We start from the raw sequence: 14,409 nt of genomic DNA, 5'->3' as shown, positions 1-14,409 counted from the left end.
CAGATCTAGTAGAGCAGTTGTTTTCGCCTGAAACCTTCAGCTTCCTTCTCCTTGTGTTTTGCAGAACTGCGCTGCATCCCAGGGCAATTCGCTTGTCGCAGTGGCTCCATCCAGTGCATCCCATTGAACTGGCAGTGTGATGGATGGCCCACCTGTGAGGATGAGAGTGATGAAGTTGACTGCCCAAGTAAGTGCACCTAAAAAAGAAGAAGAACGAATTATATGCAGCGATGGTTGATGATCATTAGTACTGGTTGGGGGTGGGGGAGGTAGGGAGACCCAACAGTAAGGGGAGCCAGAGCCAGGGTCAGGTATAAAGGTAAAGGTACCCCTCCCCGTACAGGCCAGTCTTGACAGACTCTGGGGTTTTGCGCCCATCTCACTCAAGAGGCCGGGGGCCAGCGCTGTCCGCAGACACTTCCGGGTCACGTGGCTAGTGTGACATCGCTGCTCTGGCAAGCCAGAGCCGCACACGGAAACGCCGTTTACCTTCCCGCTGGTAAGCGGTCCCTATTTATCTACTTGCACCCGGGGGTGCTTTCGAACTGCTAGGTTGGCAGGTGCTGGGATCGAGCAACGGGAGCGCACCCTGCCGCGGGGATTCGAACCGCCGACCTTTCGATTGGCAAGCCCTAGGCGCTTTTACCCACAGCGCCACCCGTGTCCCTAGGGACAGGTATAGTGGGATATATATTGAATACATAATAAATATGATGGGAATGAGTAAGAAGCTTGATGGCTGAGGACAGGCTCTGGTTGGTGGGGCAGTGCCCTAATTCAGTGTTCCCCAACCTTGGGCCTCCAGCTGTTTTTGGACTACAATTCCCATCATCCTTGACCACTGGTCTTGCTAGCGAGGGATGATGGGAGTTGTAGTCCAAAAACAGCTGGAGGCCCAAGGTTGGGGAACACTGCCCTAATTCACCGGCTTTCAATGATTGCTTGTATGTGGGGCAGCCCTTAAAGATGACTTGAGAACTTCAATTGCTCCAAAATGCAGCAGCCAGGTTACAGGCTGGGGTTTCGTTTAGATCTCATATAACCCCTGCTGTAAAACAGCTGCACTGGTTGCCAGTTCTTTTCTGGGCCAATTTAGGGTGCTTCCGTTAGTGTTTAAAGCCCCAAATGACTCAGGCCCCAAATAGCTGAAAGACTTGCCTCCTTCGCTACAGATCCTCTTGGCTGCTGAGTTCAGCAGAAAGAGGCCCCCTTGGCAGTTCCTCTGTCCTCAGAGGTTCATTGGGTGGTGGCCCAGGAGAGGCCAGTTCTCTCTTGCGGCCTCTGAGCTGTGACTCCCCACAGAGGTGTGCCTGGCATCTTCACTATAGAGCCTTTGGTGAATGCTGAATATGCACCTCTTTACCCTGGCTTCTGACACCAACAATAACCACCACCACCACACTATCAGGAAAGCTTTATGGCACTTACTACATATTTGCAAGCAAATTCTGGTTAGGAAATTTTGTCTGAGAATTCCTATTGCAACTTCATTTCTTCTCAGAGGCTGTAGTTTAATTTCCCCCTTTATTGCTATTTGTGGGCTATATTTCAGGGTCTACCTGAACACATTGGTGCTCTTTTATGGAGGCTTTCTATCCAGTTAGTCTGTACACTTCTGAAAAAGCTGGAGTCATAACTCATTTTTGAATGGCATGCTTTTCAGATTTCACACAGAAACACCTTTGGATGAGTTGTGTTTAATATCAAGTGTAAAGTCTCTTAACATGTGTAGATGCATCATTATTTTTTGAAGCTGGCTTCTACTGAAGTTGGAAATTCAGAATCCTTGGAAGAGAGAGAATATGCAGCGTGCAGTTCAGTATACTCAAAGTGCCTGGCAAGATTACATAAGAGACATACTTTTTTTACCATCTGTGGACAGTTGCCAGCTATTTTCCTGTCTTCACCATTTGTGTTCAGTACAGATGGAGAGCTCTGCTTGTCTTGACAGTCCTAATTCGTAACATAACAGCTGTTTCAAGGCATTTTGATTTAAAACAACTCTGCCATGTATATGCCTACATAAGCGAATCTGAGCACAGCAGGCCAGGAATAGGGAGATTCTGTTATGTGATGGTAGGAAGGCAGTTTGCATTGGGTAGAGAAGCTGAGAGTTTGGTGCCTAGCTTATATATTTGAGTTTCTAACCCTAAATGTCAGGTATGCAGTCTAAGAGGCTGTAAAGCCATAATGTCTGTACTTTAGGGATCAAAAATATCAAGACAGTTAGACCCATTCCATTTCCACAAATTGGGGGGGGGGGTGTCTTAAATGTGTCTTGGTGGGAGTCATTACTTCAGGGGCCAGCAAACTTTTTCAGCAGGGGGCCAGTCCACTGTCCCTCAGACCTTGTGGGGGGCCAGACTATATTTTGAAAAAAAGTAATGAACGAATTCCTATGCCCCACAAATAACCCAGGGATGTATTTTAAATAAAAGGACACATTCTACTCATGTAAAAATACGCTGATTCCTGGACTGTCCTCAGGCTGGATTGAGAAGGCGATTGGGCCGCATCCGGCCCCCGGGCCTTAGTTTGCCTACCCATGGATTACTTCCTCCATTCCATAACCCACATGGCATGTGAGCAGCAGACAGAACGGTTAAGGCGTTCTGAGTGCATACTCATTAGTTTCCAGCTTTATATCACTGTCAGGCCCCCGCCGGCAAAAAAAGAGACTCCTTTTGCTCACTGTACGAATTTTATTTTTAACATCCAAATTCTGTTAAAATCCAGCTTAACTTTAAGTCCCCGACACTCAAAACATTTTCTTTTTCTTAACATCAAACCCAAATAACTAGGAGCATCTGTAGCTCAGCAGTTTTGTATCTTTGATCTTTTGCTCAAAAAGGGGATGAAGTCACTGGCTGCCGCTAACTTGCCTGTGTGCTCGAAGTTACTGGGAGGATTTGTATAACATGTATTCACAGCTCCTTTTCTTTTGCTCTAAGTCTTAGTCACATGAAATAATGTCCCGCTGGGTCTTGTTTGAAAACTGGCAGATTTTACCAGTTCAAGCAGCAATAGTATCAGTGTCCCAACACCTAGAGCACTGTGTATCATTGCTGTGGCTGTTTAAGTTTCTTATCCAACTTTATGATCACAGTAAATGGCAATTCTTTTTTCCTCCCCTGATTTATTTACTTGGTGCCAAATCAAATGCCCCCCCCCAAGACATTCAGTCTTGGTAATTCTGAATACTTTGCAGAGGATTAATGGCTGTTTGTTTGTTTGTTTAAAAGTAGTACCACGATGGAAATGTTATAGCACTAATACAGGGGTCGGCAAACCAAGGCTCGCGGGCCGGATCAGGCCCAATTGCCTTCAGGATCTGGCCCGTGGACCATCTGTGGATCGGCGTGGGGATTCTGTTTGTTCGGGCTGCGCCACCCCCCCCCGCCCATTCCATTCCCCCCTTCTCCCTCACACACATTGCGGCGGCGCCTCCTCCCTCCCTCCTCCTGGCTTCTCCCTGCCCTGCCTAGAGCAGGAAGGGGGCTGGGCTGGGCTGAGCTGAGCTGTCTGAGCGCCATTTTAAGCAGCCCCTCTCCGAAGCCAGCCCTTTTGTGCTGCTCATCTTCCCTCTGCTGCTACCACTGGTGCACCTGTGGGCCAGAAAGCGGATTGGACGAGCTTGCTCTGCCTACCCACAAGAAGCAGCATCAGCGGTGACGGCGGCAGCAGTAGCAGCCCCTAGGAAGGTAAGCGCAGGGGCTGGGTGTTGGGGAGGAGGACTACTTGCTCCCTTCGCCTCTTCCAGCTTCCCCCCCCCGGTGGTGCTTCTCCTGCTCACCACAAGGTCTGAGGGACAATGGACCAGCCTGCGGCTAAAAAAATTTGTCGACCCCTGCCCTAATACAAATAAAAACAATACAATCTTGTGCAGTTACTGTGTACTGTGTAGTTTTCAGTAAATGTTTTAAGGCCCTCTGGCTCTTTCCTAGTGAGAAAGTCCTCTCCCTGGCAGTCACTCGCTTTGTTTCAGAAGGCAGGGACACTGAACTGGGTCTCCAGTGAAGCTCTTTAAGATGTTGTCTCTCCATGGAAACTTAAGCAGAGATAGATGAGTTGTCTTTCACTTTCCTGGCAGTCTTAAGCTCCCCTCCATGACCCCTTCTTTTGCAATTTCACATTTTTCTGACAGCCCTATTATCAATTTCTTTTCTGCTGTAGGGGGCAAAGGGCAAGTAAGCTGGCCGTGCACCAAGTGAGTGAATGTGTTGTATTGCTGACAAAACATTTGCAGATTTTGCGTCCATGCAAGAGGTCAAAGAGCTGTGATTCCAGCTTTTGCTGACTGTTCCATGAACTCTTTGAAGTGTGATCCCTTTTTCCCTCCTGGACAAAGAACTTTCAGAGGAGAACAGCAGAGTTGTAATTCCACACAGTGAATGTAAACAGCTCTGCACAACCATGTTTTAACCACCCTGTTTCTTAATGCTTTCCATTTTGGGGGGGACACACACTGAATAATTGTTAGGGATGGCTCAGTCAGTAGAGCATGGGACTGGAGCCTGAAATTCCACAAAATATTTCTGTTATCGCAGAGGGTTTGATTAGATGACCCTCATTGTCCCTTCCAACACTACAGTTGATTCTTTGAAATGTTAATCCTGGGAGGCTTTTGTGCTCAAAGAAACAGGGATTGCACCCTACTAAATTTGAGTAGAGCCACTGAAGTGGACCTAGGTTGGTCAGCTCTGCTACTTTCAGTGGGTCTGTTTTGAGTATGGTAAAGGTAAAGGACCTCTGGACGGCTAGGTCCAGTCAAATTGGACTGGGGTGCGATGCTCATCTTGCTTTCAGGTCATGGGAGCCGGTGTTTGTCCACAGACAGCTTTTCCAGGTCATGTGGCCAGCAGGACTAAAGTGCTTCTGGCACAACGGGACACTGTGATAAAAGCCAGAGCGCATGGAAACACTGTTTACCTTCCCGCTGCAGCAGTACCTATTTGCTCGCACCGGTATGCTTTCGAACTGCTAGTTTGGTAGGAGCTGGGACAGAGCAACAAGAGCTCAGCTCGTTGTGTGGATTTGAACTGCCAACCTTGCCACTGGCAAGCCCAAGTCTCGTTGGTTTAGACCACAGCACCACCTGTGTCCCTGCACCTGCGTCCGTCAGTATCATTAACTGGGTACAACCCTACGTCGTTTTCAATTCATCATGTGTGTGTCTGTGCTAATTTGCTTGCAAGTGCGTGGGGCTACCCCTTTTAGGTTGGCAGAGTCTGGTAGCAAATGGCAGCAAGATCGGATCTTTATTGTTATGGTCCATGACCCGCATTAATGAAGGTTTGAAAGGTCATCAGTGTCTCTGCCCCATGAACTACTTGAGAGAGCACATTGCAGTGGAGATTACTGGGTACCAAGTTGGCAACCACGGCTCAAATACCTCTGCCTTAATTAATACTATTTCCATTTCCACTCTGCATGTTTCACTTTGCACACTGGGAGAAGTGAATTGTTGTAAGAGCAAGCTATGGTCGAGCAGTGTAGTTGAGATAATAGAATTGTAGAATTGTAGCACTGGAAGGGACGTAAAGAGTCACCTAGTCCAACCCTTTGGCGAATAGACAACTGTGGCAACTGTGGTTGCTGTGGCAACCGTAACCAAGATTTAAGGTGCCATTTGGGGCTTAGCTTCTATAACTGCATCAACTGACAATTCTCTGGTCATTTAATGACCATCAGGGTATTTTGGGGAGGTCTTAAAACTGATTCGATTTGTACCAGCAGTCTGCTGGGTATCTAGGTCCTAATTGTTAGAGCTTTAATGACGACAACAAAACCTCGAATTTTGCCTGGTAGCTAATAGAGAACCAGCACAAATCTTTCAACAGGTGTAAACCTGGGTGTCCCACAAAGCTGTGTTTTGCACTAGCTGCAGCTTCTGAACCAGGCACAAGGATATCCTCATGCATAGTAAGTACATTGCAGTAGCCTAAATTATGAGGTAGCCAATCTGTGTCGTGGCAAGGTTGTTGGGAGGACAACAGAGGGTTACGGGTTCCCCACACCTGCCCTAACACTCTTTTCTGCTTTCTTTTGGGAAATATTGGTCTGTTCTCTGTAGCCTAAGAATCTTCTATTTGCCTGTGCCCACTTGGAGCTGTCTTTGCCCGTTTGAATGTTGGGAAGGATTTATGATTATATTTTCCTTTCAGCAGCTGAATGAAGAAAAAAAAAGCTAATGATTCTCATACAGTGTCACTAAGAATGGGCCATGTCTCACTTTTAGATTTTACTGGGGACCAGCGCACTTACCACGGGAAGGATAATGCGGATTCCAGGCACAATCGCGGAAGAGGAGGGGACACGACCCGCTTCCACACCGTCAATGTGGCACAGCCAGTGCGGTTCAGCAGTAAGTTGCAGACTTGGAAGCAGGGTTGAAATTCCCCCTAGGTTGCCGGCTGCAGGTCCAGGCACATGCTTCTTAAAAGTGCTTCCTTGTGTGCGCAAAGTATCATTTATTAAAGCTCCCTAATGTCCCTTGGCGATTTAGTCTGAGCTGTTTTTGTGATCAGATCCTCTGAACATTTAGAATAAAGTACAGTGGTGCCTCGCAAGACGAAAAGAATCCGTTCCGCGATTCTCTTTGTCTAGCGGTTTTTCGTCTTGCGAAGCAACCCCATTAGCGGCTAAGAGGATTAGCGCTATTAGCGGTTTAGCGGTTTAGCGGCTATTAAAGGATTAGCTGCTAAGCTGCTAAAAGGCTATTAGTGGCTTAGCGGCTTAGAAAAAGGGGGGGAAAGCGGGGGGGGGGGGAATGGCGAGACTCGCAAGACGTTTTCATCTTGCGAAGCAAGCCCATAGGGAAATTCGTCTTGCGAAGCGCATCGCAGACGGAAAACACTTTTGTCTAGCGGGTTTTCCGTCTTGCGAGGCATTCGTCTTGCGGGGCACCACTGTATAACACAGGAATGGGAAACCTCGGGCCAGGCAGCTCTTCCTGGCTTTTGGGATTCTCCCCAGGCCACAACACCTCTGTACTCTTTGGCAATCACTCGTAGCCAAGTAATATTGTCTTCCATGAACATGGTCTTAACAGTGAGTCTTTAAGTGATTATGCAGGCCAATTCTGGATCCACATGTCCTTTCACAGTGGGGACATAGGTTTCCGGGCGGGAGTTAATCATAGTGTGGGTTTGCCACGCATGCCTTCCTCTTAGCACATTTCTCCCTTTCGTGCTGAGTTCGAGCGTCTTCAAAATCCATGACACCTTTGGTAAAAGTTGTTCTCCAATTGGAGCGCTCGCAGGCCAGTGTTTTCCAGTTGTCGGTGTTTGTTCTACATTTTTTTAGATTTGCCTTGAGAGAGTCTTTGAACCTCTTTCGTTGACCACTGACATTACGCTTACCATTTTTAAGTTGGGAGTAGAGTAGTTGTTCTGGAAGACGATAATCAGGCATATGCCCTGGCTGGGTTGTATTCTTGAGCTGTCACGATGTCTCTTGCTTGCCTGCATGGGGAGATGTGGGCGTTTCTTTCTTGAAGCCTCTGATTTTTTTGTGGCTGGATTCCAGTGTTTTGTACAAGGGCAGGAGACACATCAGTTGCATGAGAAAAATTGTGTATGGAGAGACTGTTAACCACCTGGGCCCCTGCCTGAAGTCTGCCCTGCCTAGGCATGTGGGCTTTCCACCCAGTGAGGACTGGGTTGATGCTAATGTTTTCAGAAGTGATGAATCAGGTTGAGATCCTAACTGGGGGGGGATTGTTTCCCTTCTCTCCTTTATGTTTCCTAGGGAAGTGCCCGTCAGAATGGCATCACTACGAGGGCACGGCTAGCTGCTACAGAGTATACTTAAGTGGCGAGAACTACTGGGACGCCGTCCAGACCTGTCAGAGGGTGAATGGATCCCTGGCCACTTTTACAACTGACCAGGAGCTCAAGTTTATCTTGCAGCAGGAGTGGGACTCGCAAGATAAAGCCTTTGGGAGGAAAGACCAGAGTAGGTGAGTGAGCATGCGTGGAAGAACTGAATTCCCACTGGCAACACATGGGCAATTATGGGTGGATATGTTAAGGATAAATATAGGACATGTTACATTACGCTATGTGAAGATCCAAACTAGTATGGAATCCATGCCTTAATGCAGGTATCGAGAAATCTAGATGTTCATTGACCGGGGGTGGGGGATTGGATGGGTGTACCATTTAAATTAAATGCATTCTTTAAAACAAACAAAGAAACAAACAAACTAGTGTGTTTGTGTGCAATATATATTTGATCTTCCTATATACATAAAAATGTAAGGCTGTCATCACGCAGGCTGTATTGCAGGATTTGTAGCACCAAATCACAATCCTGGATTTTTGTGAAGGAGGAGGGTTGGGAAGGTGGAAAATGAGCCGAGTAGTTTCATGGAAGGGGAAGCTGTAGGGAGTTAATGTGGGGGGCGGGAATGGCAGGGGGCTGGACAAACTACAATCGCCAGGATTCTTTGGGGGAAGCCATGACTCTTATAAGTGACGTGATAACTGCTTTAAATGCATAACACTAATGGGGCCTTAGTCACTCTTCCCAGTCCATGTGATGGATATTATCTGAAGAGATTGCATTGCAAAATACTGGATTTGAAGGTTTAACTGAGATTCACAGCAACATTAGCATGGCTTTGGTGTTCCCTAGCCTTTGCAAGGATTGTTAGGTTAGCGATGGTCAGCTTTCAGCTTGTCTAAGTAGGAAACCTCAGGAAAGAGAAGAGCTTATTAACCATGCTTAGGAGCTTTTCAACTTACCTTTTAGGATTTTGCTTTTTTGCATAATTTGTTTTTTCCTCCCTCGAGTTTACAAAGCTTACGCATTTCTGATTGTAGGTTCTGGGTCGGATACCAGTATGTCATCACAAACCGAAATCATTCTCTGGAAGGTCACTGGGAGGTTGCTTACAAAGGTAAGACCCCAAAAATGAGAGATGATCTCTTGTGTCACTCGGCTAAGAATTGATGCCATCTAAAGCATGTATTTGTGTTGCTGTTGTTATTGCTGCTGTTGTTAAGGTTATTAATGATGGCTTGTTAGTTGCTCGTTGCCCAAAGGTCTCCAAATGACTTAGAACACATTTAATATAAATAATTACACTATCCAAAACAGCAATCCCCATAATAGCCATAGGAAGTTTGGGCAACACACTAGTAGCACAACAACACCCTCTCCCTCTAACAAAAGGCCCATAGGAACAGCTAAGTCTTTACATGGTCTTGTAAAGTTATCAGGTGCCAGGTGGATTTTTGCTGCTAAGCACATCTTACAGTTATTGAGTGCCTTTCTGCACCACCCAGTCCTCCTCTCCAAACCTAACTTCAAGAAATTATTATTTTGGCCAGTCTCTTTGGATTTATGGGTACCTAATATTTGGTTAAACCACAGAGCCTAGGACTTGCCGATCAGAAGGTCAGCGGTTTGAATCCCCGCGACTGGGTGAGCTCCCGTTGCTCGGTCCCTGCTCCTGCCAACCTAGCAGTTTGAAAGCACGTCAAAGTGCAAGTAGATAAATAGGTACCGCTCCGGCGGGAAGGTAAACGGTGTTTTTGTGTGCTGCTCTGGTTCGCCAGAAGCGGCTTAGTCATGCTGGCCACATGACCCGGAAGCTGTATGCTGGCTCCCTCGGCCAATAAAGCGAGATGAGTGCCACAACTCCAGAGTCGGTCATGACTAGACCTAATGGTCAGGGGTCCCTTTACCTTTAATACAACTTTGTATTTTAGTGTGGTTGTGGTCTAAGCGTCAACACAGTGATAAGGAAATCTGATCAAGTGTTTAATGCCTTTGTTTAACTCAAAGGCTGGCATAATGTTCTTTTGGGCAATCCTGCTTTCCTCCCAGAGCTAGCAATAATACTGCCATCTGGCGGCAGAGCTGCTGAAAGCAATTGGCTTTTGATTGGTTGTTTAAATGCTAATTGATAAAAGCAAAAAGCAAAAGGGATTGCTCAACAGTTGACAATTATGTGGCACGTTTGAATGAGGAAATTATTTTGCATGAAAGAAAATGCTCACCTGTCCTAACACACGACAAATCAAAGCTTCTACTGGTCAGAAGTTTTGGTGTTTAGGAATCCGAACCGATGGATTCAAACTACAGGAAAGGAGATTCTCACTAAGCATTGGGAATACTTTTCTGATGGGAAGAGCCGTTTGACAGTGGAATGGACTCCCTTGGGAGGTGGTGGACTCTCCTTCATTGGTGGTTTTTAAACAGACAACCATCTGTCAGGGATTCTTTAGCTGTGGTTCCTGCATTTTGAGAGGTTGGACTAGATGACCCTTGGGGTCCCTTCCAACTACAGTTCTATATCAGTGTATATCCTTCTTTAAAGGTTTCCTTTCCTGTACCTCCAGCTTTGTAAACGAAGTCTTGGAGGTTGCACAGTATTCAGCCATCTTATTTTATTTATGCAAGAGTTTCTACCTTCCCATTTAAGTGTTACTCGGGGTGCCTTCTGACAGTTTTGAAAACACAATATCATCCTTAAACAATGCTTGATACAAATACAGCAGAGATGGATACAGGAAATAAAATGCCATTTTTTAAAGAAAACCATTAACTGCCCTGCAAGGTAAAAGTCCGCTAGAATGAAACTGACTCCACTAACCCGTGGAATATCACAAGGGTGCATATACAGTGGTACCTCGGTTTACAAACTTAATCCATTCTGGAAGTCTGTTCTTAAACCGAAACCGTTCTTAAACCGAGGTGCGCTTTCCCTAATGAGGCCTCCCCCTGCCGGTGCCCTTCTACCGTTTGGATTCCGTTCTTAGACCAAGGTAAAGTTCGCAAACCGGGACACTACTTCCGGGTTTGTGGAGTTCGTAAACAGAATCGTTCATAAACAGGGCTGTTCTTAAACCGAGGTACCACTGTATATGTCCTTCTTTGTGTGCTAATCCACTGGATTTATACTTCCCTTAACCTGCTTTGGCCTTCTTTGGAAAGAAATGCTATTTTTTTAAAAAGGTTTATGCTGTTTGAATTTAAAGAGCAAGGACTCATGTGCAGGAGCCTGGTTTTCTATGCTTCTGAGAATAAAGTCAATGTTTGCCACACCTTTTTTAACATTAGCCCCCTGAATTTCTTTGGAATAGAAATAAAGCTACAATAGCCTGAAATTAGCCTTCCGACATCTCTAAAACCTATAACGTAACAAGCTACCCAAGCATACAGAGTAAAACATTGGTACATCGCATGAATGACTTTCTCCTTTAAAATGTTCTAAGAGGCAGCAAAGCCGAATTTGTCCACAGGCTCTGCAGCAACAACTTTCTTCTAGTTATGATGCATTTTGTCATTTCAGGTTCATCAGAAGTATTTTTGCCCCCTAACCCTACCTTCAGTACGTCCGTGTCGGAAAACGAAAACATCCTTTGCGCCCAGTTCCAATGTTCCCACTTCCCGACCCTGCGGCACCGCGGTTTTCACAGCTGGTATGCTGAAAACTGCTATGAGAAGTCTTCATTCCTCTGCAAAAGAAGTGAGTCATCCGTTCTGGGTTACACACAAGCTCTTATAAGCACGCAGGAACAGTTACATACTCAAAAGAGCCGCAGGGATGCTCACTTGCACTGCAGCTGGGGACAGAGTGGCTGAGGCTACCGAGAGAACTGTATTGTGGTACGGACCAGGATCAGGTCTCCCTGCTCTTTGGACCCCAGCTGTATTTCTTACCACTGCTCTGCAATGGCATTTGGCACGGTAGGAGCTGTTGTGGTAGTTGCAACGGCAGGGGCGAGAACTGCATTTCCCCAACTTTACAAAAGGCTGCGGCTGAAGTGCTTGGAAAAGCAATTGGTATACGGGTGGATTTTACTTAAATCAAAATGATTTTAAATCACTAGTTAGTAAGACTTGATTTTTTTACAGAGGGACTCATTCTTGCTGGTATAGTCTTAATATTTACAACAAGATGAAGGTTTCACTTTTGGAATAATAAATTTTCAGAGTTTTTACGGTTATATCAAAAATCACTGATTTGTTTATACTATTCGAAATACATAGACAGATAATTATGAAATTATTGTGAGGTTTAATAAGTTAACTGTTTATAATTAGACAACTTTTCTGCTGTACCTTTATTGGAAAGAGAAAAGTAAACATTTCCATAATAACATTGAGAACAATTTATTTAACTAAAACAATAACATTATAGCACACGTATCCATGTTTGTTAACTGATGTGGTTAAACAGGTTTGTTTTTTTTTTTAAAAAAAGACTGAGCTTTAGCACACATGAAAAACTTGAAACAAATCCTTATTTCCTGATGAATAACCTATAGTGTAACTTAAATAGAAAATGTATCTTTAGAAAGATTTTTCCTCCAAAAGCATTTTATATTAAAAATTCAATTTAAATAATAAAAATCAGATTTAAATAAAAAAAGATTTTGTGTGTGTGTGTGTGTGTGTTTTAAAACACCATTGATTTTTATCTACCCTGATTGGTATTAAAAGCCTCACACCTGTTTCTTTGCCTTTAAAGATTTTTGTCAGGGCGGGCAACCTTTTTCAGCCCAGTATTTCTTCCTGGGCAGCCTTCCTGGGTTGGTGGAGGGGACGTGCCAGTTGTGGGCAGGGCCCAAGGCAAAAATTAGCTGAAGAAGGCATGCAAACATAATCCTTTATACAGTAGGCTAGCTTCTGCGCAGACCCACACTGCTCTGTCCTCTGTTCAGGAAAGCGAGGTGCATCTTATTGTCCATCAGTGAGGGAAGGTGGGAGCTAACGTGTGTGCGCCTCTCCTGTTTCAGGCCAAACCTGTGTAGATATAAAAGACAACATTGTTGATGAAGGCTACTATTTCACCCCGAAAGGAGATGACCCCTGTCTGAGTTGCACGTGCCACAATGGCGAGCCAGAGATGTGCGTGGCGGCCCTATGTGAGCGGCCTCAGGGCTGCCAGCAGTATCGGAAGGACCCCAAGGAGTGCTGCAAGTTTACTTGTTTAGATCCTGGTAAGAGCTGCTGCTTTTTTAAAAAAGTTTATTTATTTGGTTTTTCAGATTAAAGTTTTACAATCCTATATCCAACATACACCATAAAAACAAGATTCCAAGAACTGGGAAAGTAATAATGTCCCCACCAAAACAGACTGCCTAGCTAAAACCATATGTATCATTGGCTCTGGGTGCCAATGAAAGTTGTGCAGAAATGTTCTAACATGTGGACCCTCTGATTGTAAAGCAAAACACCTGCTATGTAAGCTGAATCTAAAGGGTTGACCAGCTATTTCAGTAACGTGTTGAAATACTGCTTTGAGCTTTTTGTAATATTCTACTATCTTTGAAGGAAGTTAGCCTCTGTACTTTGCACGACGATTCCTTTATAGATACACGCTTTGTACCATGTTCTGAGGACTCTCTGGCACTCGTGTCAGAGGCCTCTCCCAGGTACCTGGAATAAAGAGAAGCATCAGGCATGAAACAAACATCCTGTGGTTTGATTTCTGCAACAAAGATAAGTTGCTACCTCCACAGACGCAGACAGTCCGCTTGCCAGCTTTTGGAAACAGCAAGAGTGGAGAGGGCTGCTGCCCTCGCATCCTCCCTATATGCTTCCTTTTGGGGCTGCCAGCAGGCTCTTCCTATGTTCCTACCTGGAATAATTTTTTTCTAAATGGATAAGCATTGGGGCAGAAAAAGACCCTTAATGTGTTAGTAGCCATGCATGCTTATTCCAGCTCTCCTGCAAATTTCAGATTGCCTCTGTTCAAATGCAACAAGTGAACTCTTCAAGCCTTGATTTAACCTTGCCGCTTCATGCCTCCTCCCCATCTCCCTTCCCTTGCCCACTGTAACTTGAATCTTCTGCGGTTTAGCAAACCGCACTTTCCCCTTGCATCAAGTCTGAAAAGCTGTGGTCTGACTAGAAGCCAGGACCAGAAATACAATCATTAGCTGTCCCCTTGCATAAGGGGCATTCAGCACTGCCTTGCATGTGAGTATTTGTGAATTAGGGTACCTGCCCAACATTGATTTCGGAAAGTGGGCAGGGAGGAGAGGCCAGTTCTGCAACAAAATGTTGCAGTGTAGCCTCTCCAATTGGGAAGGAGTGCTCCAGTTTGAGGTACCTGCCTGCCAGCTGTGCAGTCCTTCAGGATATCATCAGCTGTAAGAAGCTCGTGTTTCCCAATCCACCTCTCTTCCCCATTTTGTCTTCCAAATGATACCCACCATTCTGCGGCTAGTGAACATGTGTGCTTCAGTGGTCTCCAGGCATGGGATCCCTCCCTCTTATTTCTTGGTCTCTCTGTTCTGGCTGCAATCCTGTTGCCACTCACCTCTTGCGAGTTGCTACTAGAGTGGGAGTGATGGGGATACTTGACTTCTTCTTAAAATCGCATCCAGCCGATGATCATTATAACAGCATACCGAAACCCAAGTGGATCAGCCAGGATTCCCTGTCAAT

At 45.5% G+C, this 14,409-nt stretch overlaps 1 protein-coding gene across 4 annotated transcripts in view; it reads left to right on the top strand.

Annotated features, from left to right (window-relative positions):
* Positions 1-14,409, top strand: part of DGCR2 (DiGeorge syndrome critical region gene 2) — a 60,180-nt gene that overhangs the window by 32,639 nt on the left and 13,132 nt on the right. For 2 of the 4 annotated variants that reach the window (XM_053369049.1, XM_053369048.1), the window contains 6 exons: positions 65-187; positions 6,239-6,364; positions 7,750-7,960; positions 8,826-8,902; positions 11,303-11,479; positions 12,753-12,956. In XM_053369049.1, the coding sequence (XP_053225024.1) occupies positions 65-187; positions 6,239-6,364; positions 7,750-7,960; positions 8,826-8,902; positions 11,303-11,479; positions 12,753-12,956 (918 nt within the window). The remainder of the gene's footprint in view (positions 1-64; positions 188-6,238; positions 6,365-7,749; positions 7,961-8,825; positions 8,903-11,302; positions 11,480-12,752; positions 12,957-14,409) is intronic. The other 2 variants (XM_053369050.1, XM_053369051.1) reach the window with 1 other exon arrangement.

Source organism: Podarcis raffonei, chromosome 16 (genome assembly GCF_027172205.1).
Source record: "Podarcis raffonei isolate rPodRaf1 chromosome 16, rPodRaf1.pri, whole genome shotgun sequence".
In the NCBI taxonomy this organism is placed as follows: domain Eukaryota; kingdom Metazoa; phylum Chordata; class Lepidosauria; order Squamata; family Lacertidae; genus Podarcis; species Podarcis raffonei.
Note: the sequence above shows the minus strand (reverse complement) of the source record. Positions and strands in the feature narration are given on the sequence as shown.